Here is a 26,165-nt window from a genome sequence, read left to right as displayed (position 1 = left end):
CATCCTTGGGAGCAATTTGCATACGCCTGAATGTACCACGTTCATCTGAACAAACAATAATAGGCAAGTATAAACACCATGGGACCACGCAGTCATCATACCGCTCAGGAAGGACATGCGTTCTGTCTCCTAGAGATGAACGTACTTTGGTGTGAAAAGTGCAAATCAATCCCAGAACAGCAACAAATGACCTTGTGAAGATGCTGGAGGAAACAAGTACAAAAGTATCTATATCCACAGTAAAAAAAGTCCTATATCGACACAACCTGAAAGGCCGCTCAGAAAGGAAGAAGCCACTGCTCCAAAACCGCCATTAAAAAGCCAGACTACAGTTTGCAACTGCACGTGAGGACAAAGATCATACTTTTTGGAGAAATGTCCTCTGGTCTGATGAAACAAAAATAGAACTGTTTGGCCATAATGACCATTGTTATGTTTGGAAGAAAAAGGGGGAGGCTTGCAAGCTGAAGAACACCATCCCAACAGTGAAGCACTGGGGTGGCAGCATCATGTTGTGGGGTGCTTTGCTGCAGGAGGGACTGGTGCATTTCACAAAATAGATGGCGTCATGAGGCAGGAAAATTATGTGGATATATTGAAGCAAGATCTCAAGACATCAGCCAGGAAGTTAAAGCTTGGTCGCAAATGGGTCGCAAATGAACCATACTTCTAAAGTTGTGGCAAAATGGCTTAAGGACAACAAAGTCAAGGTATTGGAGTGGCCATCACAAAGACCTGACCTCAATTCTATAATTTTTGTTGTGGCAGAACTGAAAAAGCGTGTGCGAGCATGGAGGCCTATAAACCTGACTCAGTTACACCAGCTCAGTTACACCAGCTCTGTCAGGAGCAAATTCACACAACTTATTGTGGGAAGCTTGTGGAAGGCTACCTGAAACGTTAAACAATTGAAAGGCAATGCTACCAAATACTAATTGAGTGTATATACACTTCTGACCCACTGGGAATGTGATGAAAGAAATAAAAGCTGAAATAAATAATTCTCTCTACTATTATTCTGACTTTTCACATTCTTAAAATAAAATGGTGATCGTGACTGACCAAAGACAGGGAATTTTTACTAGGATTACATGTCAGGAATTGTGAAAAACTGAGTTTAAATGAATTTGGCTAAGATGTATGTAAACTTCCGACTTCAACTGTATTCATAAAAATTATGCTGATTTTTTTTGCCAGTATCGGAAAATCTGTCTGTCTCGTCCGACATGTTCATTCTCTGTACGATAGTGGAGATCGCTTTTCAAAGTTTTTTTAAAATTTAGAGGTCGGCGAGGCAGACAAGGTTTGTACAAACCTAACCTAATGTAGCAGGCATAAAATAAATGCCTGAAACTAGATCAAACTGGTCTTAATGAGAAGAAGAAAAAACTGTCGGTGGATGTTCTCTTCTGCACTGTTCAAGCAATCCAGTACATGTGGAGGAGGAGTTAAGATGGAGTGTCGCCTTGTTAATGTCGAGAAGTACAAGTCACGTCACAAACTCTCTTTCCATTTCCCCTGGAAACCTGAACATCTGATTGTTGGGGAGTCGGCAGAGGCTATTGCAAACCAAATGTTAGGCTAGAATCAAGGGGAATTAATTTCTACATGCTTTTTTTACAGTGGAGATCAAGTTTATGGATTGCCTGGCTGAGCTGATGGGACAGTGGATACGCAATGATTTCTCAGATAGAACAGAAAACAAGTAGTCCATTTTTTTTCATAGGCCTACCAGTTGTAATAAAGCTTGGCTTAGAACACGTCTCAACCAATCGCAATGCTTGTTTTGACAAACCCATTGTAGAAAGTAGGGTTTATGTTTACAATTTGTTCAGACATTTAGGTGAAACATTAGCATTTCCTATCTGGCAATATTGATCATTCCACATCCTGTTATAGGCTAGTGTGAGACTGGTGGCTAAATTGGTGTGGCTTAAAGTCCATTTTTGGAACCCCCAAAAAAACGGTCAAACAACATTTTCAAACAGAAATGGGGTGTGACTTTGGTGGTTGGTCGATGTGTCATTCTTGTCATGCACTGCGACCGACATCACTAGTTCGTTAGCTAAGCTAGACACTTTAGCTATTCAGTAACTCTTCCAGTATGTGTTGATGTCATTTCACAAGATACATTTTTTGGGCGGAAGCTGAGATCGATAAGAAATGGCACTTCTGTAGCCAAGTATCTTATTCATCCATTTTTGTTGGTTTTAAGCATTAAAATGTTTAAAATAATAAATTACCTGGTATGATGGTGCACTGATTAGTTAAACAGTTTCGTTTTTGTCCAAAGTCTAATTTGTTTAATCAATTTAATGGTGGTTCGTTTAATCAATTTAATGGTGGTTTAATGATGGTTCTGCTAAGACCTGGATTAAATTGGTTGAACTTGATTATTAGTGGCACAAAGGTGTTTATCCAGAGCATCACACAGGTCAGACGGATTTGCTTCATAAAAATTGGACTTACCAATAAAAACGTCCAAAAATGTCCGTCATTAATGGTAGAAGAAAGTGTTGGAGAACTCCAAAAAAGATTTAAGGTCTGTCCCAAATCAAATCAAATGTTGTTGGTCACATACACATGGTTAGCAGATGTTAATTTGAGTGTAGCGAAATGCTTGTGCTTCTAGTTCTGACAGTGCAGTAATATCTAACAAGTAATCTAACAATTTCACAACAACTACCTTATACACTCAAGTTTAAAGGAATGAATAAGAATATGTACATATAAAATATATGGATGAGCGATGGCTGAATGGCATAGGCAAGATGCAGTAGATGGTATAGAGTACAGTATATACATATGAGATGAGTAATGTAGGGGATGTAAACATTATATAAAGTGGCATTGTTTAAAGTGACTAGTGATACATTTATTACATCCATTTTTTTATTATTAAAGTGGCTAGAGATTTGAGTCAGTATGTTGGCAGCAGCCACTCAATGTTAGTGATGGCTGTTTAACAGTCTGATGGCCTTGGAGATAGAAGCTGTTTTTCAGTCTCTCGTCCCAGCTTTGAAGCACCTGTACTGACCTCGCCTTCTGGATGATAGCAAGGTGAACAGGCAGTGGCTCGGGTGGTTGTTGTCCTTGATGATCTTTTTGACCTTCCTGTGACATTGGGTGGCATAGGTGTCCTGGAGGGCAGGTAGTTTGACACCGGTGATGAGTTGTGTAGACCTCACTACCCTCTGGAGAGCCTTATGATTGTGGGCAGAGCAGTTGCCGTAACAGGTGGTGATACAGTCCGACAGGATGCTCTTGGTTGTGCATCTGTAAAAGTGTGTGAGTGTTTTTGGTGACAAGCCAAATTTCTTCAGCCTCCTGAGGTCTTCACCAAGCTGTCTGTGCGGGTGGACCATTTCAGTTTGTCAGTGATGTGTATGCCGAGGAACTTAAAACTTTCCACCTTCTCCACTACTGTCCCGTTGATGTGGATAGGGGGGTGCTCCTTCTGCTGTTTCCTGTTTCCTGATCATCTCCTTTGTTTTGTTGACGTTGAGTGTGAGGTTATTTTCCTGACACCACACTCCGAGGGCCCTCACTTCCTCCCTGTAGGCCGTCGCGTCGTCTCTAGTGTCGTCTGAAAACTTGATGATTGAGTTGGAGGCGTGCATGGCCACGCTGACATGGGTGAAAAGGGAGTAAAGGAGAGGGCCGAGAACGCACCCTTGTGGGGCCCTAGTGTTGAGGATCAGCGGGGTGGAGATGTTGTTTCCTACCCTCACCAACTGGGGGCGGCCCGTCAGAAAGTCCAGGACCCAGTTGCACATGGCGGGCCGAGACCCAGGGTCTCGATCTTAATGACGAGTTTGGAGGGTACTATGGTGTGGTACTATGGTAACAGCATTCTTACATAGGTATTCCTCTTGTCTAGATGGGTTAGGGCAGTGTGCAGTGTGCAGTGTGATTGCGATTGTGTCGTCTGTGAAACTATTGGGGCGGTAAGCAAATTGGAGTGGGTTTAGGGTGTCAGGTAGGGTGGAGGTGAAATTATCGTTGACTAGTCTCTCAAAACATTTCATGATGACGGAAGTGAATGCTACGGGGCGATAGTCATTTAGCTAAGTTACCTTAGCTTTCTTGGGAACAGGAACAATGGTGGCCCTCTTGAAGCATGTGGGAACAGCAGACTGGGATAGGAATTGATTGAATATGTCCGTAAACACACCAGCCAGCTGGTCTGCGCATGCTCTTAGGACGTGGCTAGGGATGCCGTCTGGGCCGGCAGCCTTGCGAGGTTTAACATGTTTAAATGTTTGACTCACGTTGGCTGCAGTGATGGAGAGCCCGCAGGTTTTGGTAGCGGGCCCTGTCAGTGGCACTGTATTGTCCTCAAAGCGAGCAAAGAAGTTGTTTAGTTTATCTGGGAGGAAGACATATGTGTCCGCAACGGAGCTGGTTTTCTTTTTGTAATCCGTGATTGACTGTAGACCCTGCCACATACGTCTCGTGTCTGAGCCGTTGAATTGCGACTCTACTTTGTCTCTATCTTGACGCTAAGCTTGTTTGATTGCCTTGCAGAGGGAATAGCTACACTGTTTGTATTCGGTCATGTTTCCGGTCGCCTCGCCCTGATTAAAAGCAGTGGTTTGCACTTTCAGTTTTGCGCGAATGCTGCCATCAATCCACAGTTTCTGGTTGGAGAAGGTTTTAATAGTCACTGTGGGTACAACATCACCGATGCACTTGCTAATAAACTCGCTCACCGAATCAGCGTATACATCAATGTTGTTGTCCGATGTTATCCAGAACATATCCCAGTCCACGTGATCGAAGCAATCTTGAAGTGTGGAATCAGATTGGTCGGACCAGCGTTGAACAGACCTGAGCATGGGCGTTTCCTGTTTTAGTTTCTGTCTATAGGCTGGGAGCAACAAAATGGAGTTGTGGTCAGATTTGCCGAAAGGAGGGCGAGGGAGGGCTTTGTATGCGTCTCGGAAGTTAGAGTAGAAATTATCCAGAGTAGCAATGATCCAGTCCTATGGCCCTGGTCAAAGGTAGTGCACTAAGGAATAGGGTGCCATTTGACACGTAGGCTACTAAATCTTAGAGCACTAAAAAACGTCTTTATTCCATGAGACTGGATTCGTGTTATATTAAACACTATCAGGATCACAGCAAACCCATGGATGCGTCCCAATGGCACCATATTCCGTATATAGTGCACTACTTTTGACCAGAGCGCGAACACGCACACACACACGCACACACACACGCAAACACACACTGAGCTAAGAACTGGAGAAGCTGTGGCAGCCTAGGACGAGATGGAGCAGTGGGGGTTGTTTTCTCTGGTCCCTGTCATGTGAGGAGAAGGAGGATCAGTATCAGTGTCACTCGCTGGCTATGTGTGTGAGTTTGTGTGACAGATGGATGGGACGCGGTGGCCCTATAATCCTCCCGGCAAGTGTCTGGCCTTCCTCTGACCCTGCGTGGGATTGCCTCCACGGAGAAAACTCAATCTCCCAACAGCACCCTGGGGCCACCTGACTCCACTCCTACCCTTTACTCTACACTGACAACCCAGGGATTGAGTAGCCTGAGCCTGCCTGGATGCTGAAGCATTTACGCCTGCTGCCTGTGAAAGATGGTGTTCATTTACAGACCCTCTCCATGTCTCACTTGAGACCACTACACGTTTTCCTCTCACCTCGTCTTCATGTTTGGTGCAGCCAAGGATGTGTTGGGTTCCAGAGAATGAGATGCACTGCTAGTGTTTTTCGCTCAGTATTAGACATTGGACTAACCTAGTCTGTCATCTGTTTACCTCCGAGGATAGTAGAGTTTATTTTGATGTCAGAGGAAGAGCGTGCGTTTTCATACCCTGTTGTTTTTCTTCCTCTCTTCTTCTCTCTCTCTCCTTCCCTCTCTCTCCTTCTCTTTGACTTCCAGCTGGGTCCCTGTTTTTGAAAAGGGGAAAAATAACAACCTTTCTTCATCCCCTATCCCTCTCTATCCTCCATATCCCCCCTCTTTACCTCTGAGCTGTTTTCTCTTCAAATAACTGATCAGACTTCAGGTTTCACACTGAGTAAGGCTAAACAGATACATTGTGTCTCCTCACATGCGATGCAAGCCTTCCTTTGTTTGGTAAGGTGCTGAAGTTTCTCTTGTCCAGAGTTACTTCCAGTTGTGTAGTAAGTGTAGAGGGGATTCTGGCTGTAGTTGGATATTGGGCCACTAGATGGCGACAGCACCATTTCAGGGCGCTGTGTGTGTCTGTTACACATGGGACAAGTAGAGAAGTAGAAGGCATGCCTTTCCTTACAATTGGGCTCATTCCTTGCTCTTTTCTTTTCCACATGGCAAAGTTGCTTTGCCTCCCCCCTCTACACTCAAACCTGATTCTCTGTGATTTGTACAGAGGCGAACCAAGGCATGGCTGAATTTAGCATCTTGATTTGGACTATGTCTTGAAGTTCAGTGGTTACAGGCCTTTCGGGCACTGTAAAAGTCTCAGGAGCTCACGGTGCTGCGGCACTCTTCCTGGCCTTTCCAAGGCCCTGGACGGAAAGATGGATCCCACTTAATTTGGGAATATTGCTGTAATTCCTCCTAGGGATGCCGTTCCCGAAAGACGCTACAACCGATTTTCCTGCAGACCTGCACTGCAGGCAGATCAATCTCCCTACCAGGTCCCGCTCTGTCTGTCATTCCAATCATACTGTTATGATTAAACCTTACCTGTGTCCCTTAACCTTCTCTGTGACTGTGAAATACAGAGCGGATTTAGCACGGGACAATTCTTTTGACATGAGCTCGCTTTTGTCCCTTGTGTTCAAAGTAGCAGAGTTGTTGGAGAGATCCTGTAGGATCCTGTGGTCCAGGCCTGAGGCGCCTGCTGTCGCTGAGCTGCCCCGTTGTGTCCCACATGGTACCCTATTCCCTTTGTAGTGCACTACTTTTGACCAGATGTCTGGTCAAAAGTAGTGCACTACAAAGGGAATAGGGTACCATTTTGGGACACAACTTGGTCTCTGCTGGTCTCTTTTCCGCTTTTTATGGGATGTATGTAGGCTTATTGTGTGGAACACCACTGAACTTTGATTGCACTGGACAGTTTGGTCTATACATGCACTCTCGCTCTCTGTGGCTCTCTCACTCTCCAGTCTCCACAAACCAAGCCCTGTACAGAAAGACAGCTGTGCTACAAATCTAGCAGGCGTAACAAAGGAGTTGCAAGGTTTTAATCGTCCCTCGTCCTACACTTTCCCTCAGAACGGAAAAGTGATACCTTCTTTACTGTTGATCTGTGAATTTACCATGTTTTACCTCCGGATTTTCTGCTTTACAGTTCAAACCGCTAGAACTAAACATTATGTTTTAAATGACCGGGCCCGGCGGGCTTGCCTGCGGCCTTTCCTGGCCCATTTGTTGCAGTGATATTTTCCACAGCAGGTTTTTGCCTCACCTGGAGCAACGGTCGTACCCGAGGTGCGTTCACAACCCGGCATGTCAGACACCATTGAACTGGCATTGCTGCAGATTTACACCTAGACTTGTGTGTGTGCTTATACACATTCAGGGTGGCTAAGCCTTCCGTCCGTGATCTACACCACAGCCAAGAAGCACTCGCTCCTGTACAGGATACAGATTGCTCCACTGGGGGTTGTGTGTTAGTGTGTGGCTCCTGTATGTGCTGGGAAACACTCTAGTTCTGCATGTATTTTTTCCCATCGAAAACAACTCTGCAGCTTCCCCAAACACATTGAGAATACAGCTAAAGCCCCAAGCCACATAGGAACAGCACACAGCGGAGCCAGGTGCTTGAGACCTGAGGCGGAATAGTTAATGCACGCTCCAACACCCTTTGACCCAGTGTGTGTGCTGCTCCATCGGGCTCCGTTCAGGGGTCCAAAGGAGGTAGTGTGTGTGTGTTGGACCTGCAGAATAGGGTTCCTGATGGAGTTATTTTGGTCTGAGAGAGAGAGCAGAGCATGGTGGAGCTGCCTGGAAGCTCTTTTGAATGTTAGCGGTGCTAGCCAGCTAGAACTCAGGCACAGGGCCAAAAGCTGTCAGAACTCAGCTGCCACCATAGGAGGCATGGAGCTGGGAGGGAGGTAGAGAGAGGTAGAGAGGATCAGAGAGGTGGCTGTGGCTCATGTTAGATAATTATTCTTTATTTTTTTATCCTTTCTGCCTTTAAGCCATCCTGTGTTGGGCTACCTGTGTTGTATCATAGGGAGGGGTGGGGGGGGTGTCAAACAGAGAGTGGAGTAGATCGGTAGTGACTGCAGCTTGGCAGTTGGCACATGACTTCGAAGGGGGCATGTCTAGCGTGGGTCATTGAGCCCCATGTTGTTAGGTAGGAGCCTTAGGGTAAATGTTATTGGCTGGCCACTGTTATCTACGTTTTCAGCCCGGCTTTGATGGCTGCCTGGGCTAAGGGGAAGCATTCAGTAGCCTAGACCGGAGTGGCATGGTTAGCGAGGGAAGGAGATAGGAGGAGAAGGAGAGGAGGAGTTGATGGAGAGAGAGAGGGACATGGACATGGTAGGTAGGGGCCCTTAGGGTCTAGTGAAGTGGCCAGGGGGAGAAATGGAGCATACAGGGGAGTGTGTGTGTGGCGGAGCTGTAAAGCGTTTAATAACAAGGTGTGGGCGTGAGTCAAGGCCAGTCAGGGCTGGAGGATGTCGAGGAGGGGTGTATGAGGAACTGGGAGGGCGAGGGGCTGGGGCCTCACAGTGAACCCCGCCACAACCCCAGCCCGTGTGTGTGTGTGTGTGTGTGTGTGTGTGTGTGTGTGTGTGTGTGTGTGTGTGTGTGTGTGTGTGTGTGTGTCTAATGCCAGCTTGCAGCTGCGCTACAGGGTTGGATCGAGTACAGAGGTCAATAAGTCATGTGCTCTGAGGCCTGCTCCCTGACTGACCCCGTCAGACCCAGCGCTCTGAGTCATTGACTGCAGCTAGCACACTGACACATTCCCACCTGCACAGCTATCTCTCATGTTCTAGGTCATGTTATATAGGCCTTTATACTGTCCAAAAGAGAGAGAGAGAGAGAGACTGTGTGTGTGTGTGTGTGTGTGTGTGTGTGTGTGTGTGTGTGTGTGTGTGTGTGTGTGTGTGTGTGTGTGTGTGTGTGTGTGTGTGTGTGTGTGTGTGTGTGTGTGTGTGTGTGTGTATTTAGCATGTGTGTGGAGGTGTGTGTTTCCTCCTCTGGTGTCCTGACTCCTGACATCCCTGGAATCCTCCACTTCCTCGATGGAGAATCCTGAAACAGGGACACACACATCTTTCAGGGATAGAGGGAATATCAGGGAATCTTCTTCCAATTAGCCTAGCAGCACATGAGCTGTTTTTCCTCCGCTGTGTTTTATAGGCCGGAGCTGGGGGGGTGGGGTAGTGGGTGGGTGGGTGTACCCTTGCTGCGTCTAAGGGGGAGATTAACTGGCAAATGATTTTCTCTTAACGTTTTTATATGTTTGACATTTTTCCCCTTGTTCTTGCTGTTTTCCCCCTGTATGTGGATGGATTGATTCACAGTTGACTGGTTGTATTTACGAAGCGACGCGTTACCACGCTCGTTAGATTTTTCACAGGTCTGCTCTGTGGTGTTCTCTCCCTCCCCTGCCTCTCACCCGTGAGCCGGATTGTGTTTCCTATGTTTACCCTGACCGTTGAAAGGGGGAGTAACGAAGGTCTGGAATAGGGCGTGTGTGTATATGTGTGTTCACAGTTGACCCTTCATGTTTATGGCCCAACACATTTTTGCTCTCCTCTGCTGAACAACCTCCTTCATTGATATGTACATCCACTTTCTTCCAGGTCCAACAACCTACTATCCCATACACACACACACATACACACACACACACACACATACACACACACATACACACACACACACATACAAACATACACACACACATTCGTGCATGTGATGGTGGATGCGGTGAGGTGACGAGCAGTGCCTACATTTCTGCTCTCTCCTCTCTCTTCCAGGGAACACCGGATGCCCATGGCATGCTGCCTGGAAAGAGACAGCTTAGACTGGGAGTGAGGAGTTAGACAGAGGAGAGGACAGGAGCGGAGAGGAGTGACCAGAACCCTACACTCTACCCTACCCCTACCGGCTGCTGCAGTGTGGCTGTGCATTGAGGTGCCACTCTGAAACCCCACTGTGATATTCCTGAGCTAGGCAGGAACCATGCCGGCCCTGGCCACCGGATCTGGAAATGACTCAGGTACTGATGTGATGGGATGAACTCTGTTCCCTATTCACTATTCACTCTCTCCTACTCACTATATCCACCGAACCCTATCCCTTTCATCCACTGCGCTGAACTCTGTGCCCTTTAGACTGTACACACTCAACCCGGCTCCTTATTCCCATGTGTTGAATTCGGTCTCTCCTGTAGGTATGACAAAGAAGCCTTGTAGTACCCACTATATCCCCTGAACCTTTTGGTCTTCATCCACGGCTCTGAACTCAGTTACAACTACTACACTGAACCTTGTATCCTCTGAATACCATCCTCAACCCCCATTTAAATGAAGTCTGTCACCCACAGGCTATATACTGAAATGTAGTGTCTCCTCATATCTACTGCACTGATCTCTATCCCCTAGGCATTACAACGAACCCTATCCCCTACAGTACATTTACAACACTGAACCCTATCCCTAATGCATTACAATGGCACAGTGACGTGATTCACTACTCTTCTGATGCTCTCCTTCAGGCCCCACAGGTCTCATAAGGTCTCACAGGTGTTCACAGCAGACAAATGTCAAGCACGCACAGACACACACACACACACACACACACACACACACACACACACACACACACACACACACACACACACACACACACACACACACACACACACTTCCACGACATCTGTCTGTCTCTGAGTGATAATGTCTAACACATACGTCCTCCCGCCATGTGTCAGTGACTCTGTCTGCCTCGTTGTGGTGATGTCAGAGATGGGAACATGTCAGGTCTGTCAACACGCAGACAGATGATGTCAGGGGTCAGAGGTTAGGGGTCAACCCTTGCTCCAATTGGAGCCTGTCTCCTTGTCTATGAATGTGCATGCATGAGTGTGTGAGTGTTTGTGTGTAGATGCATCCACCTCTTCAAATCAAACGTTATTGGTCACATACACATGTTTAGCAGATGTTATTGCAGGTGTACCTCTTCCCTCTCTCAACTCTCTCTCAACCACAACCCAACAAAGAGGAGGGGGACGAACAAACGACAGACGCAGGAAAAAAAAAAAAAATGATGGATAAAGAGTGTGTTTGTCTCGGTTGTCCAGACATTGACAGAGTTTACGTACCCATTGTGGAAATTCGTATAGACAAAGTGAAAAGCCAGACCATCAATTACTATTATAGTCATTTTAGGCAATTACTGGCAAAGACCCTGTTTCCAAATAAAACATGTACGGGCTCTCCCCTCCGTCTCATCTCTCCATCCATCCTCATCAATCGTCCAGTTAGAGCGTTACGGGTGAAATGCGTAGAACCACATGCCATAGAGCTGTGTGGTGTGAAGCAAGGAGAATGTTGTGACTGAGGTTAGGATTGCTGCTCTCGTGACATATTCCTCATCCTGTGACAACTTGTGTCTGGTAACACTAATGACACAACAACAGGGTTGTTAGAGTGGTCTCAGCTCAGTAAGGAAGGTGAGAGACTGAGGTTTATCTGGTGTAGTGACAGATTCCACGCCCTGACCACCTGCAATGTTACAGGAAGGAGCATTGTAGAGTGGACTGTGTGAGTGGTTTCAGCCCAGTGAGGAAGGTGATAGACAGAGGTTAATAATCAGGTGTAATTGTCATCTTAGCAGCGAGTTAGGCGACATGGAGAATTAGGAGGTGCAGCTGTGTAGGTGAGGGGGCGCGAGGGGGACAAATACAGGTGTAGTTATGCATTGGTATTTGGAATGCAATTTTTCACGACGTTCTGGTAATATCGTTTACATGTATACTACATGACCAAAGGTATGTAGACACCTGCTCGTCTAACATCTCATTCCAAAGTCATGGGCATTAATATGGAGTTGGTCCCCCTTTTGCTGCTATAACAGCCTCCACTCTACTGGGAATTCTTCCACTACATGTTGGAACATTGCTGCAGGGATTTGCTTCCATTCAGCCACAAGAGCATTAGTGAGGTCAGGCACTGATGTTGGGCGATTAAGCCTGGCTCGCAGTCGCTGTTCCAATTTATCCCAAAGGTGTTCGATGGGGTTGAGGTCAGGGCTCTTTGCAGGCCAGTCAAGTTCTTCTACACCGATTTCAACAAACCATTTATATATGGACCCCACTTTGTGCACGGTGGCATTATCATGCTGAAACAGGAAAGGCCTTCCCCAAACTCTTTCCACAAAGTTGGAAGTACTGTCACGGCTGATTTCCTCCTCTTCGTCTGAAGGGATCGGACCAAAATGCAGCGCGGTAAGTGTCCATAGTAGATTTGAATGACAAACCGAAACAGTACAAAACAATAACCGAACCGTGAAAAACCGAAACAGTACCGTGTGGTGAAACAGACACGGGAACAATCACCCACAAAGTATCCACAGAATATATATGGCTGCCTAAATATGGTTCCCAATCAGAGACAACGATAGACAGCTGCCTCTAATTGAGAACCAATCTAGGCAACCACAGACATACAATATACCTAGAAAGGTGACAGCCCCATAAAGATACAAAACCCCTAGACAAGACTATAAACACATACATCACCCATGTCACACCCTGACCCAACCAAAATAACAAGGAAAACAAAGAATACTAAGGTCAGGGTGTAACAAGCACAGGATCATCTAGAATGTCATTGTATGCTGTAGCGTTAAGATTTCCCTTTACTGGAACTAAGGGGCCTAGCCCAAACTGTGAAATATAGCCCCAGAACATTATTCCTCCTCCACCAAACTTTACAGTTGGCGCTATGCAAGAGGGAAGGTAGCGTTCTCCTGGCATCTGCCAAACCCAGATTCGTCCGTCAGACTGCCAGATGGTGAAGCGTGATTCATCACTTCAGAGAACACATTTCCACTGCTCCAGAGTCCAATGGCGGTGAGCCGACTCTTGGCATTGCGCATAGGCTTGTGCGCGGCTGCTCGTCCATGGAAACCCATTTCATGAAGCTCCTGACGAACAGTTATTGTGCTGACGTTGCTTCCAGAGGCAGTTTGGAACTCGGTAGTGAGTGTTGCAACCGAGGACAGCCTATTTTTACACCCTACACGCTTCAGCACTCGGCAGTCCTGTTCTGTGAGCTTGTGTGGTCTAACACTTTGCGGCTGAGCCGTTGTTTCTCCTAGATGTTTCCACTTCACAATAACAGCACTTACAGTTGACCGGGGCAGCTCCTAGCAGGGCAGAAATTTGACTAACTGACTTGCTCGAAAGGTGGCATCCTATGACAGTACCACGTTAAAAGTCACTGAGCTCTTCAGTAAGGCCATTCTACTGCCAATGTTTGTCTATGGAGATTACATGGCTGTGTGCTAGATTTGATACACCTGTCAGCAAAGGGTGCGGCTGAAATAGCCAAATCCACTAATTTGAAGGGGTGTCCACATAAATGTTGTGTATACAGTATATAGTGTATATTAAGTATTCTGCCAATTTGTAGACAAGAATAATAATATAGATAGATGGTGACCTTGTAGGACCAGTATTTCCTGTCTTATTTCAAACAGGTAAATCTGTAGTCCTTTCAGTGCTGCTGGTGTTGCTGGTTGGTAGTTCGGTGTTTGGCTGTGTCAGAAAGCCACAAATAGACAGGCAGGTGACTGACACATTTATACCTCCCTGCCTATATGAGGGCACAGCACAGCCGGTCACCAGGGCTTATGGGGGCTCACCAGGAGCAAATGAGATGGCAGCCAGCCTATTCCCTCACTCTGTCTGAAACTCAGATCTCCCCAAAGCCTCTGATGAAATAAAAGAGAAACCACAACTAGAGACTTATTAATGCTAATATTTCCCTCCACTGTGAAAGGACTGAGCTGAGCACAGCACTCTGTCTAGTGTCTCTATGGGGCTGTCTGTGCATATGTGGGACTAAGCGCAGCACTTCATGGTGTGAATATCTATGGGTGTCGTTTAACAATTCTTGTGATATTCGGTGAATAAATATGGGGTGACTAAACGGACGGAACAGAAGGGCTCCCTACTTAGGATCATGCTGTATTCTCTCTCTCTCTCTCTCTCTCTCTCTCTCTCTCTCTCTCTCTCTCTCTCTCTCACTCTCACTCTCCGTCCCTCATGCTCTCACTCTCACTCTCCGTCCCTCATGCTCTCACTCTCACTCTCCGTCCCTCATGCTCTCACTCTCACTCTCCGTCCCTCATGCTCTCACTGTATTTTTCTCTCTCTCTCTCTGTATCTCTCTCTCTCTCTCTCTCTCTCTCTCTCTCTCTCTCTCTTTCTGTATCTCTCTCCCTCTTGCTGTCTCTCTCTCTAACTCTATCTCTTGCTCTAACTCTATCTCTGCTCTGCTTGGCCCAAAAAAACAACAGCCCTCTCTCGCAAATTAAGATCTAATAAATTAAACTAAATAATGAAAAAATGTACCTGAAAAAACATTAAAAAACTGGAAAACTGGCCTCTAAAATATGACTGCGAGGGGAGCTGAACGTTGGAAACAAACACAGTGTGGCTTTGAGAGGTTTTAATAAATACTTTAGAAGCGGATTAAGGAGGCATGTGGTTGGTGGAGCTGGCCCGATGCTTGTGTTGAAAACACTTTTCAAATCTGTGAGGAGAAGGAATGTGCCCCCAGGAGAGAGAGTGGGAGAGAAAGAGACCGATAGCAGGACCGACAGCTAGGACTGATTACAACGACCTGCTCGCCGATGCTTTATTGGCTGCTGTTTTCTCCGCGTGGGACCTGACACACACACACATACACACACACACACACACACACACACTCATTAATTGACATTCTCACGGAGCGTCCAAGCGGCAGGAAATTATGTTTTAATTGCGCAGGGCTGATCACAGTGGGATGTCCGAGAGATGTCACAGCGCAACACGCAACTTCAACACTTGTCTAACAGCTTCACTGGACAGGGTTTCTGTTACTTCCTCTCTTCCTCTCCAGACGAGCAGTGTTTAATAATCTCTCCCCCTCCTCTTTCTCCACCTGATCCTTCTCTTCCTCCCACTCCTCCTCATCCACCTCCACCTCCTCTTCCTTCTCCTCCACCTCCTCTTCCTCCTTCTCCGCTGGCGGAATTGTAGAGTTTTATTGCAGTCCCAGCTAGGGGAGTTATAGTACACTATTACACCTCCGGTTCAGTGTAACAGATGGAACTAGTAGCCTGTCTGTCTGTCTGTCTGTCTAACTACAGGCTGTCCCTCTCCTCGTATATTTAAAAAATCTTCTTACTGAGATTAAATTAGAGATATTTGTTTACGCTTTGTGTCTGTGGATGTGTAACTGGGAAGAGGGTAATGATGTGATATTCCACTATGTGTCTGCGTGCAGTCAGCTGAGCTCTAGAGTAGAGAGTAATGATCTGAAGGTGCTCGGGGGAGTAAGTGAAGCAGGGAAGCAGCGCGGTGGTCGGTTGGTTGCCGGTTCGCCTTGACTCTTTAACATCCCATTCCTGAATTTCAGCATCTGTCTGATGTACGCTACAGATGCTACTAGCCTGTCTCTGTCTACTCTCCTGGAGCGTGCGTGGAAGTGTTCTGCCTCTTCTGGTGTGTGCTCTGAGGGGGTGTTTGGTCCTGATAGCCCCATTTCCTTCCTCTGTATGTGGGTAGATGGTTGTGGCCTCTCCCCTGTGAAGGAGGAAGGGGTGGGGGTCCAGCCTAAACTCTAGGGGATGGCTGGGTTTACTTCTGAATGGACAAGAGCATTCTTGCTAGCTATACCTTCTTACACTCTATCTACAGTGAGACTAGATGACGGTAGCTTGATGTCTTCTTAGACCCCTAGCAGTCAGACTAGAGGTGGTTAACCTAATGATGTGGTTGCTCTGTGCTGTTTTACACACTTTCACTAATGTTACAATAACAGTTATATCCCTTTAGTGGGACATTAGTGTTTGATTACGATCCAACTGAGGCTGTTGACAAACTCATCTTTGATGTCTCATCACAATGCCCTGTTAACTGTCCATCAGAGTTCGGCCCAGCACCAGCATCCATCTACCCTCTGACAGGCTCATCGCAGGACCCTGGATGCGTCCCAAATGGCACCCCATCCCCTATATAGTACACTTCTTTTGACAAGAGCCCTTTTGGGCCCTGGTCAAATGTAGTGCACTATATTGTGAATAGCAGGCCATTTGGGACACATACTCTGATGATTGCATGTTTCTCACTGAAATGTGGCTGTCGTCAGACTGTAGTGACGCTCTTATTGAAGCTTTTCATACGCTATCAGAAAAGGGGAAAAGGGTGGGGAGACAGCCTCTATTTTTACTAATGCACTCAGCTGTAAGGACATTTCATTTGGCAACTTTGTTTTTTTTTTAGCATTATGCTGTAATGTCAACCACCAGTGCTGGCCATAACTCTGTATAGGCCACCAAAGTACTGCCCCACTTTCTTTACTGATTTATCTGAACTATTGTCTATTGACCTTGAGAACTATGATAAAATCATTGTGTTGGGTGATTTTAATATGTATGTTTACAAAGAGACTACCTCCAAGGCCATTGCATTTATGGATCTTTTGAGCTCTATGGACTTTATCCAACACGTTACTGGGTCCACCCATAACCATGGACATACTCTGGACTTGGTTTTTACCATGAGGCTTTCTATTGACATATCCTCTATTGTTAATGTTACTCTATCTGATCATGACTGTGTATCTTTCCAACTTTGTTGCCCATAGCACAGGGTAATACTGAACACATTATTAAGAAACTCAACCACCTATTCTGCCTTCTCCTGTGATGATTTAGGTGATAACTTTAATAGCAAATTAAAGGCAACCATTGATGCCATAGCTCCAGTAGCTCAAGTTGAAAAATGACACATCGAAACAGAGAGCCCCTTGGATGAGTGAGGAAACTAATCAATTAAAGAGAAACTGCAGAGCGGAAGTGGAGAAAGTCAAAGTTGCAGGTCCATTATGATATTCAGAGAGAGAAACTTGGCATGTATAACAAGGCAATTAGAAATGCCAGATGGGCTCATTTTTCTAACTTGATTACTATTAATCAGAATAATTTGAATGTGCTCTTCTCAACCATCGATGGCCTGATAAATCCTACCCCCACAAACCTATGTGAATTTTCCTCCACATTTGAATGTGATGAGTTGGCAGCATATTTCAGAGATAACCAACATTAGGCTGGGGATTAGTCAAGCCCTATCACTAGTCAAGCACTATCATTAGTCAAGCACTATCACTAGTCAAGCACTATCACTAGTCAAGCACTATCACTAGGCAAGCACTATCACTAGTCAAGCACTAGGCACTATGGATTTATTTTCCCTGGGTGACACAGACATGCTCAGGAAAATGATATCACAACTTAAGCCTCCTACCTGCCGTCTCGAACATATCCCCACCACCTTATTCAAAACCGTTTTTAATTGCATATCTGAAGTGCAAGCTATTGTTAATCACTCCCTGTTCAGAGGCACTTTCCCCATTGCACTAATTGTCATGTACTGTCATGTTGTGTCTTGTCTCTGTCCTTTCCCTTCACCCTGTCTCCCTCTGCTGGTCGTTGTTAGGTTACCTTTTCTCCCCCGCTTTCCCCCAGCTGTTCCTTGTCTCCTCTAACTACCCATTCACCCCGTTTCCCACCTGTTCCCTTTTTCCCTCTGATTAGGTCCCTATATCTCTCTCTGTTTCTGTTCCTGTCCTTGTCGGATTCTTGTTTGTTGTGTTTCATGCCTGAGCCAGACTATCGTCATGTTTGCTGTAACCTTGTCCTGTCCTGTCGGAATCTGCCGGTCTATCTGAGCCTACCTATGTTTGGTTATTAAAGAAGCTCTGTTTAAGTTAGTTCGCTTTTGGGTCCTCATTCACTCACCATAACAGAAGAATCCGACCAAGAATGGACCCAGCGACTTCGGATCCTCTCCACTCAGCCGTCGGGATCCAGGGAGCGATGCTAGGCAGACGCGAGCAGGAAGTGTCTGCTGCTCGACATGCCGTTGAGACCCTGGCCACCCAAGTCTCCAACCTCACAGAACAGGTTCACCATCTCCGCCTCGATCCACCGGCCACTTCCAGGGCTTTCGAATCTCCGGAGCCCAGAATCAATAACCCGCCGTGTTACTCTGGGGAGCCCACTGAATGCCGCTCGTTCCTCACCCAGTGTGATATTGTGTTTTCTCTCCAGCCCAACACTTACTCCAGGAGCACTGCTCGTGTCGCCTACGTCATATCTCTCCTTATTGGACGGGCTCGTGAGTGGGGCACGGCAATCTGGGAGGCAAGGGCTGAGTGTACTAACCAGTATCAAGACTTTAAGGAGGAGATGATACGGGTTTTTGATCGATCTGTTTTTGGGGAGGAGGCTTCCAGGGCCCTGTCTTCCCTATGTCAAGGCAATCGATCCATAACAGACTACTCTATTGAGTTTCGCACTCTTGCTGTCTCCAGTGGCTGGAACGAGCCGGCCTTGCTCGCTCGTCTTCTGGAGGGTTTCCGCGCAGAGGTAAAGGATGAGATTCTCTCCCGGGAGGTTCCTTCCAGCGTGGATTCCTTGATTGAACTCGCTATTCGCATTGAGCGACGGGTTGATCTTCGTCACCGAGCTCGTGGAAAGGAGCTCGCGCTCTCCGTCGCCTCCCTCTCCGCATCACTACCATCTTCCTCTGCCGGCTCGGGTGCTGAGCCCATGCAGCTGGGAGGTATCCGCATCTCGACTAAGGAGAGGGAACGGAGAATCACCAACCGCCTCTGTCTCTATTGCGGTTCCGCTGGTCATTTTGTCACTTCATGTCCAGTAAAAGGCCAGAGCTCGTCAGTAAGCGGAGGGCTACTGGTGAGCGCTACTACTCCTGTCTCTCCTTCAAGATCCTGCACTACCTTGTCGGTCCATCTACGCTGGACCGGTTCGTCAGCTTCCTGCAGTGCCTTAATAGACTCTGGGGCGGAGGGCTGTTTTATGGACGAGACCTGGGCTCGGGAACATGACATTCCTCTCAGACAGTTAAAGGAGCCCACGGCCTTGTTCGCCCTGGATGGTAGTCCTCTCCCCAGGATTCAGCGTGAGACGCTACCTTTAACCCTCACTGTTTCTGGTAATCATAGTGAAACCATTTCTTTTTTAATTTTTCGTTCACCTTTTACACCTGTTGTTTTGGGCCATCCCTGGCTAGTTTGTCATAATCCTTCCATTAATTGGTCTAGTAATTCTATCCTCTCCTGGAACGTCTCTTGTCATGTGAAATGTTTAATGTCTGCTATCCCTCCTGTTTCCTCTGTCTCTTCTTCACAGGAGGAGCCTGGTGATTTGACAGGGGTGCCGGAGGAATATCACGATCTGCGCACGGTGTTCAGTCGGTCCAGGGCCACCTCTCTTCCTCCACACCGGTCGTATGATTGTAGTATTGATCTCCTTCCGGGAACCACCCCCCCCCGGGGTAGACTATACTCTCTGTCGGCTCCCGAACGTAAGGCTCTCGAAGATTATTTGTCTGTAGCTCTTGACGCCGGTACCATAGTCCCCTCCTCCTCTCCCGCCGGAGCGGGGTTTTTTTTTGTCAAGAAGAAGGACGGGTCTCTGCGCCCCTGCATAGATTATCGAGGGCTGAATGACATAACAGTGAAGAATCGTTATCCGCTTCCTCTTATGTCTTCAGCCTTCGAGATCCTGCAGGGAGCCAGGTTTTTCACTAAGTTGGACCTTCGTAACGCTTACCATCTCGTGCGCATCAGGGAGGGGGACGAGTGGAAGACGGCGTTTAACACTCCGTTAGGGCACTTTGAATACCGGGTTCTTCCTTTCGGCCTCGCTAACGCTCCAGCTGTCTTTCAGGCATTAGTCAATGATGTCCTGAGAGACATGCTGAACATCTTTGTTTTCGTTTACCTTGACGATATCCTGATTTTTTCACCGTCACTCCAGATTCATGTTCAGCACGTTCGACGTGTCCTCCAGCGCCTTTTAGAGAATTGTCTTTTTGTGAAGGCTGAGAAGTGCACTTTTCATGCCTCCTCCGTCACATTTCTCGGTTCTGTTATTTCCGCTGAAGGCATTAAGATGGATCCCGCTAAGGTCCAAGCTGTCATTGATTGGCCCGTCCCTAAGTCACGCGTCGAGCTGCAGCGCTTTCTCGGCTTCGCGAACTTCTATCGTCGTTTCATCCGTAATTTCGGTCAGGTGGCAGCTCCTCTCACAGCCCTTACTTCTGTCAAGACGTGCTTTAAGTGGTCCGTTTCCGCCCAGGGAGCTTTTGATCTCCTCAAGAATCGTTTTACATCCGCTCCTATCCTTGTTACACCTGACGTCTCTAGACAGTTCGTTGTCGAGGTTGACGCGTCAGAGGTGGGCGTGGGAGCCATCCTTTCTCAGCGCTCCCTCTCTGACGACAAGGTCCACCCATGCGCGTATTTTTCTCATCGCCTGTCGCCGTCGGAACGTAACTATGATGTGGGTAACCGCGAACTGCTCGCCATCCGGTTAGCCCTAGGCGAATGGCGACAGTGGTTGGAGGGGGCGACCGTTCCTTTTGTCGTTTGGACTGACCATAGGAACCTTGAGTACATCCGTTCTGCCAAACGACTTAATGCGCGTCAGGCGCGTTGGGCGCTGTTTTTCGCTCGTTTCGAGTTCGTGATTTCTTATCGTCCGGGCTCTAAGAACACCAAGCCTGATGCTTTGTCTCGTCTCTTCAGTTCTTCAGTAGCCTCCACTGACCCCGAGGGGATTCTCCCTGAGGGGCGTGTTGTCGGGTTGACTGTCTGGGGAATTGAGAGGCAGGTAAAACAAGCGCTCACTCACACTCCGTCGCCGCGCGCTTGTCCTAGGAACCTTCTTTTCGTTCCCGTTCCTACTCGTCTGGCCGTTCTTCAGTGGGCTCACTCTGCCAAGTTAGCCGGCCACCCTGGCGTTCGGGGTACGCTTGCTTCCATTCGCCAGCGTTTTTGGTGGCCCACCCGGGAGCATGACACGCGTCGTTTCGTGGCTGCTTGTTCGGTCTGCGCGCAGACTAAGTCCGGTAACTCTCCTCCTGCCGGCCGTCTCAGGCCGCTTCCTATTCCCTCTCGACCGTGGTCTCACATCGCCTTAGATTTTGTCACCGGACTGCCTTCGTCAGCGGGGAAGACTGTTATTCTTACGGTTGTCGATAGGTTCTCTAAGGCGGCTCATTTCATTCCCCTTGCTAAGCTTCCTTCTGCTAAAGAGACGGCACAAATCATCATCGAGAATGTTTTCAGAATTCATGGCCTTCCGTCAGACGTCGTTTCGGACAGAGGTCCGCAATTCACGTCTCAATTTTGGAGGGAGTTTTGCCGTTTGATTGGGGCTTCCGTCAGTCTCTCTTCCGGCTTTCACCCCCAGTCTAACGGTCAAGCAGAACGGGCCAATCAGACTATTGGTCGCATCTTACGCAGTCTTTCTTTTCGTAACCCTGCGTCTTGGTCAGAACAGCTCCCCTGGGCAGAATACGCCCACAACTCGCTTCCTTCGTCTGCGACCGGGCTATCTCCTTTTCAGAGTAGCCTCGGGTACCAGCCTCCGCTGTTCTCATCTCAGTTCGCCGAGTCCAGCGTCCCCTCCGCTCAGGCTTTTGTCCAACGTTGCGAGCGCACCTGGAAGAGGGTCAGGTCTGCACTTTGCCGTTATAGGACGCAGACTGTGAGGGCTGCTAATAAGCGTAGAACTAAGAGTCCTAGATATTGTCGCGGTCAGAGAGTTTGGCTCTCCACTCAGAACCTTCCCCTTAAGACGGCTTCTCGCAAGTTGACCCCGCGGTTCATTGGTCCGTTCCGTATTTCTCGGGTCATTAATCCTGTCGCAGTTCGACTTCTTCTTCCGCGATACCTTCGTCGCGTCCACCCGGTCTTCCATGTCTCCTGCATCAAGCCCGTCCTTCGCGCCCCCGCTCGTCTTCCCCCCCCCCCCCCCCCCATCCTTGTCGAGGGCGCACCCATCTACAGGGTCCGTAGAATTTTGGACATGCGTCCTCGGGGCCGTGGTCACCAGTACCTCGTAGATTGGGAGGGGTACGGTCCTGAGGAGAGGAGTTGGGTTCCCTCTCGGGACGTGCTGGACCGTGCGCTGATCGAGGATTTCCTCCGTTGCCGCCAGGTTTCCTCCTCGAGTGCGCCAGGAGGCGCTCGGTGAGTGGGGGGGGTACTGTCATGTACTGTCATGTTGTGTCTTGTCTCTGTCCTTTCCCTTCACCCTGTCTCCCTCTGCTGGTCGTTGTTAGGTTACCTTTTCTCCCCCGCTTTCCCCCAGCTGTTCCTTGTCTCCTCTAACTACCCATTCACCCCGTTTCCCACCTGTTCCCTTTTTCCCTCTGATTAGGTCCCTATATCTCTCTCTGTTTCTGTTCCTGTCCTTGTCGGATTCTTGTTTGTTGTGTTTCATGCCTGAGCCAGACTATCGTCATGTTTGCTGTAACCTTGTCCTGTCCTGTCGGAATCTGCCGGTCTATCTGAGCCTACCTATGTTTGGTTATTAAAGAAGCTCTGTTTAAGTTAGTTCGCTTTTGGGTCCTCATTCACTCACCATAACACTAATAACTGCTAAGGTGAAACCCCTTCTGAAGAAAAGTAATCTAGATTCTTCAGCTCTTAGCAATTTCGGGACAATCTCCAACCATGCATTCTTATGCAACATTCTGGAAAGATTGGTGTTCAAACAGCTAAATTATTTTTTTTAAGTGCCAATTATATTTTTGAAAAATTTGAATCTGGTTTTCGTGCCCACCACAGCACAGAGACAGGTTTGACTTTGGGTCTGGCACTGTTCAGTTCATATATGTTACCCCTTGGCAGCGTTATCAGAAAGCACAGCATTGATTTTCACTGCTATGTAGATGATACCCAACTTTTCTGTGCCACCAGAGAATTTTAGGTCCACGGATAAATTATTAGATTGTATTAGTGATTCAAACACTTGGATGGCTAAATCTAAGACTGAGGTACTTATTGTTTGAGCCAAAGCACAGAGAGAGAATTTAGCCACATATTTTAATTAATGGGCAATAAAGATAAAACACCAGGTAAAAAAAAAAAAAACACGTGTTATTTTAGATTCTGAACAAAATGTTGAATCACACATTAGAAATGTGACCAAAATAGCATTTTACCACCTGAGGAACATTGCCAAGTTGCAGCCGTTTCTTTCTAGCTGATACAGAGAGACTCATCCATGCTTTTATTACAAGCAGGCTTTTCCTACTGTAATACTCTCCTGTCTGGTCTACCCAAGAAAGCAATTGGTCTACTGTAAAACATACAGAATGCTGCAGCACGGGTACTGACCAAGCCCAGACGGAGATCACACATTACAACGGTTTTAAGGTCTGTGCACTGGCTGCCTGTGAGTTTTAGAATTAATATTAAGATTATTCTATTGGTTTTTAAATCAATCCACGATTGTGCACATCCAATAACTTAAAAAGCATGTCAGACATGCCAGTTATGTACCCAATAGGTCCCTAAAGTCTTCTGGCGCTGGCCTAACTATCCCAAAGCCTTTTCCTTAGAGTGCTTTTTTAGTTGTTCAGTTTGTGTAATTCTTAACTTTTTTTAATCTTATGTTTGTTGTGTAGTAAATATTTCAGCTTTGATTTTCATTGTTTTTTGTTTATTCCTGTAAAGCATATGGCATTGCATTCCATTTCTGAAATGTGCTGTATGAATAAAGCTTGATTTGACTTGATGCCCGTTTATTAAAGACCATTAAGGTTTACTATGTTACTCTGGGCCATACCAGCACGTTCTATCAAGGTTTACTATGTTATTCTGGGCCATACCAGCACGTTCTATCAAGGTTTACTATGTTATTCTGGGCCATACCAGCACGTTCTATCAAGGTTTACTATGTTATTCTGGGCCATACCAGCACGTTCTATCAAGGTTTACTATGTTATTCTGGGCCATACCAACACGTTCTATCAAGGTTTACTATGTTATTCTGGGCCATACCAGCACGTTCTATCAAGGTTTACTATGTTATTCTGGGCCATACCAACACGTTCTATCACGGTTTACTATGTTATTCTGGGCCATACCAGCACGTTCTATCAAGGTTTACTATGTTATTCTGGGCCATACCAGCACGTTCTATCAAGGTTTACTATGTTATTCTGGGCCATACCAGCACGTTCTATCAAGGTTTACTGGTCCGCAGCTGCATTAAAAGATAAGGGGAGTTTGCTATACACATCTGGGATAGGTGGGGGATAACCTCGTCCCCGGGCTGAGAGAGAGAGAGAGCTGGCGGACGAGATTAGGCGGGGGCTAGATACACCAAACATACACATGGAAATCTATTGAAGACACAACTGCTTTATCAGATACTTTATTTTAATGTCGCTAATGAGTGTGTGTGTGTGTGTGTGTCTGTATGTATGTGTCTCTCTGTCCATATGTGTGTCTCTGTCTGTGATTCCAGTCATCCCCTTCTCTCCTCTCATCCAACCCCTTCCCACTGCTGTCGAACAAGGCAATGTCTATTTAATAGCCAGGGGTAATGAGAGGCAGATCTCCATATTGTTTATCACTCACTGAGCACCTCAGGCTCTGCCTGCCTTATAGCTTTCACAGACACACACAGGCAGCACAGCTAATAATGGAGCTATGAGGGATATGACAAGAATGGCCATATTAAATTTCTTCCTAGTCTAACAGTACACTTTTCCATTCCGATGTCAAGAATGTAGATTATCTGGAATCTGTGGGGCTGGAGTTGAGCAAGGAGAGAGGGGTGCCGAGCGCGGCTGCGGAGGTTCGCTACGGGAGCACTTTGTTGATTTCCAGCCATTTGTCGTCCTCCCAGACCGTTGCTCCGCTCTGCTCACTCTCTGCCACAGGGATACAGAGCTGAAACACAAGGATTTGTTGCCACTGGAAGCGCTCCCTGTTTCCAGTTACATCACAACCCAAATTTCCACATCACTTTGACTGTGTCTCTAATGGCACCCTATTCCCTATATAGTCTGCTACTTTTGACCAGGGACCATAGGATCCTGTTTGCACTATATAGGGGATAGGGTGCCAGTTTGAGACGCAGCCTTTAGCAAACCGACCAACGGGAGGGGGGGTAAAAAAAAAGCAATACAGAGAGGGAACGAGAAGAAGAGGTATTTATTATTATATGTAGGGCTTTTTTAAAAGGGATAATGATATCGTCCGACTGTCCCCTTCTTCCAAAGTACAAAGAGTATATAATAGGTTATTTCTGGGTATAGGAGATGCTCAATTGCATTAGAAAGAGGCTGAACACAGCCAGCTTCACAGACCATGTGCACCACCAGGCCATAAGGCAATGGGATATATAATAATGGCATCCCACTGGAGGGAGAGAGAGAGAGAGGGAGGGAGGGAGGGATGGAGGGAGAGAGGTCATCTCTGGGTATAGGTCATGCATGAGAGAGAGGTGAAAAAGAGAGCGCCTGATGGATATAGTAAGGTGGAAGGATGAAAAAATGAATGATGAGGCCACTGATGAGGCTCTCCGAGTTGCTGTAATTGCGAACAATCCCTGTCCATGGGTATAAACTCTAGGAAGGGCAGATGACTTAATTTATCTTAATACTTTGTTATATACCCTTTGTTGACAATGACAGAGGTCAAACATTTTCTGTAAGTCTTCACAAGGTTTTCACACACTGTTGCTGGTATTTTGGCCCATTCCTCCATGCAGATCTCCTATAGAGCAGTGATGTTTTGGGGCTGTTGCTGGGCAACACAGACTTTCAACTCCCTCCAAAGATTTTCTATGGGGTTGACATCTGGAGACTGGCTAGGCCACTCCAGGACCTTGAAATGCTTCATATGAAGCCACTCCTTCGTTGCCCGGGCGGTGTGTTTGGGATCATTGTCATGCGGAAAGACCCAGCCACGTTTCATCTTCAATGCCCTTGCTGATGGAATGAGGTTTTCACTCAAAATCTCATGATACATGGCCCCATTCATTCTTTCCTTTACACGGATCAGTCGTCCTGGTCCCTTTGCAGAAAAACAGCCCCAAAGCATGATATTTCCACCCCCATGCTTCACAGTAGGTATGGTGTTCTT

General features: G+C 47.0%; 1 protein-coding gene across 8 annotated transcripts in view; it reads left to right on the top strand.

Annotated features, from left to right (window-relative positions):
• The window catches only part of LOC110490036 (MAGUK p55 subfamily member 7), a 269,143-nt gene that overhangs the window by 76,570 nt on the left and 166,408 nt on the right, over positions 1 to 26,165 (top strand). For all 8 annotated transcript variants that reach the window (XR_005036089.1, XM_036944340.1, XM_036944336.1 and 5 more), the window contains one exon: positions 9,951 to 10,192. Coding sequence is in view for 7 of the 8 variants with exons in the window: in XM_036944340.1 (XP_036800235.1) it covers positions 10,156 to 10,192 (37 nt within the window). In the remaining variant the exon portion in view is untranslated. The remainder of the gene's footprint in view (positions 1 to 9,950; positions 10,193 to 26,165) is intronic.

The sequence above is a fragment of the Oncorhynchus mykiss genome, chromosome 15 (assembly GCF_013265735.2).
Source record: "Oncorhynchus mykiss isolate Arlee chromosome 15, USDA_OmykA_1.1, whole genome shotgun sequence".
In the NCBI taxonomy this organism is placed as follows: domain Eukaryota; kingdom Metazoa; phylum Chordata; class Actinopteri; order Salmoniformes; family Salmonidae; genus Oncorhynchus; species Oncorhynchus mykiss.
The sequence above is the reverse complement of the archived record's forward strand: the minus strand, read 5'-3'. Positions and strand labels throughout refer to the sequence as shown.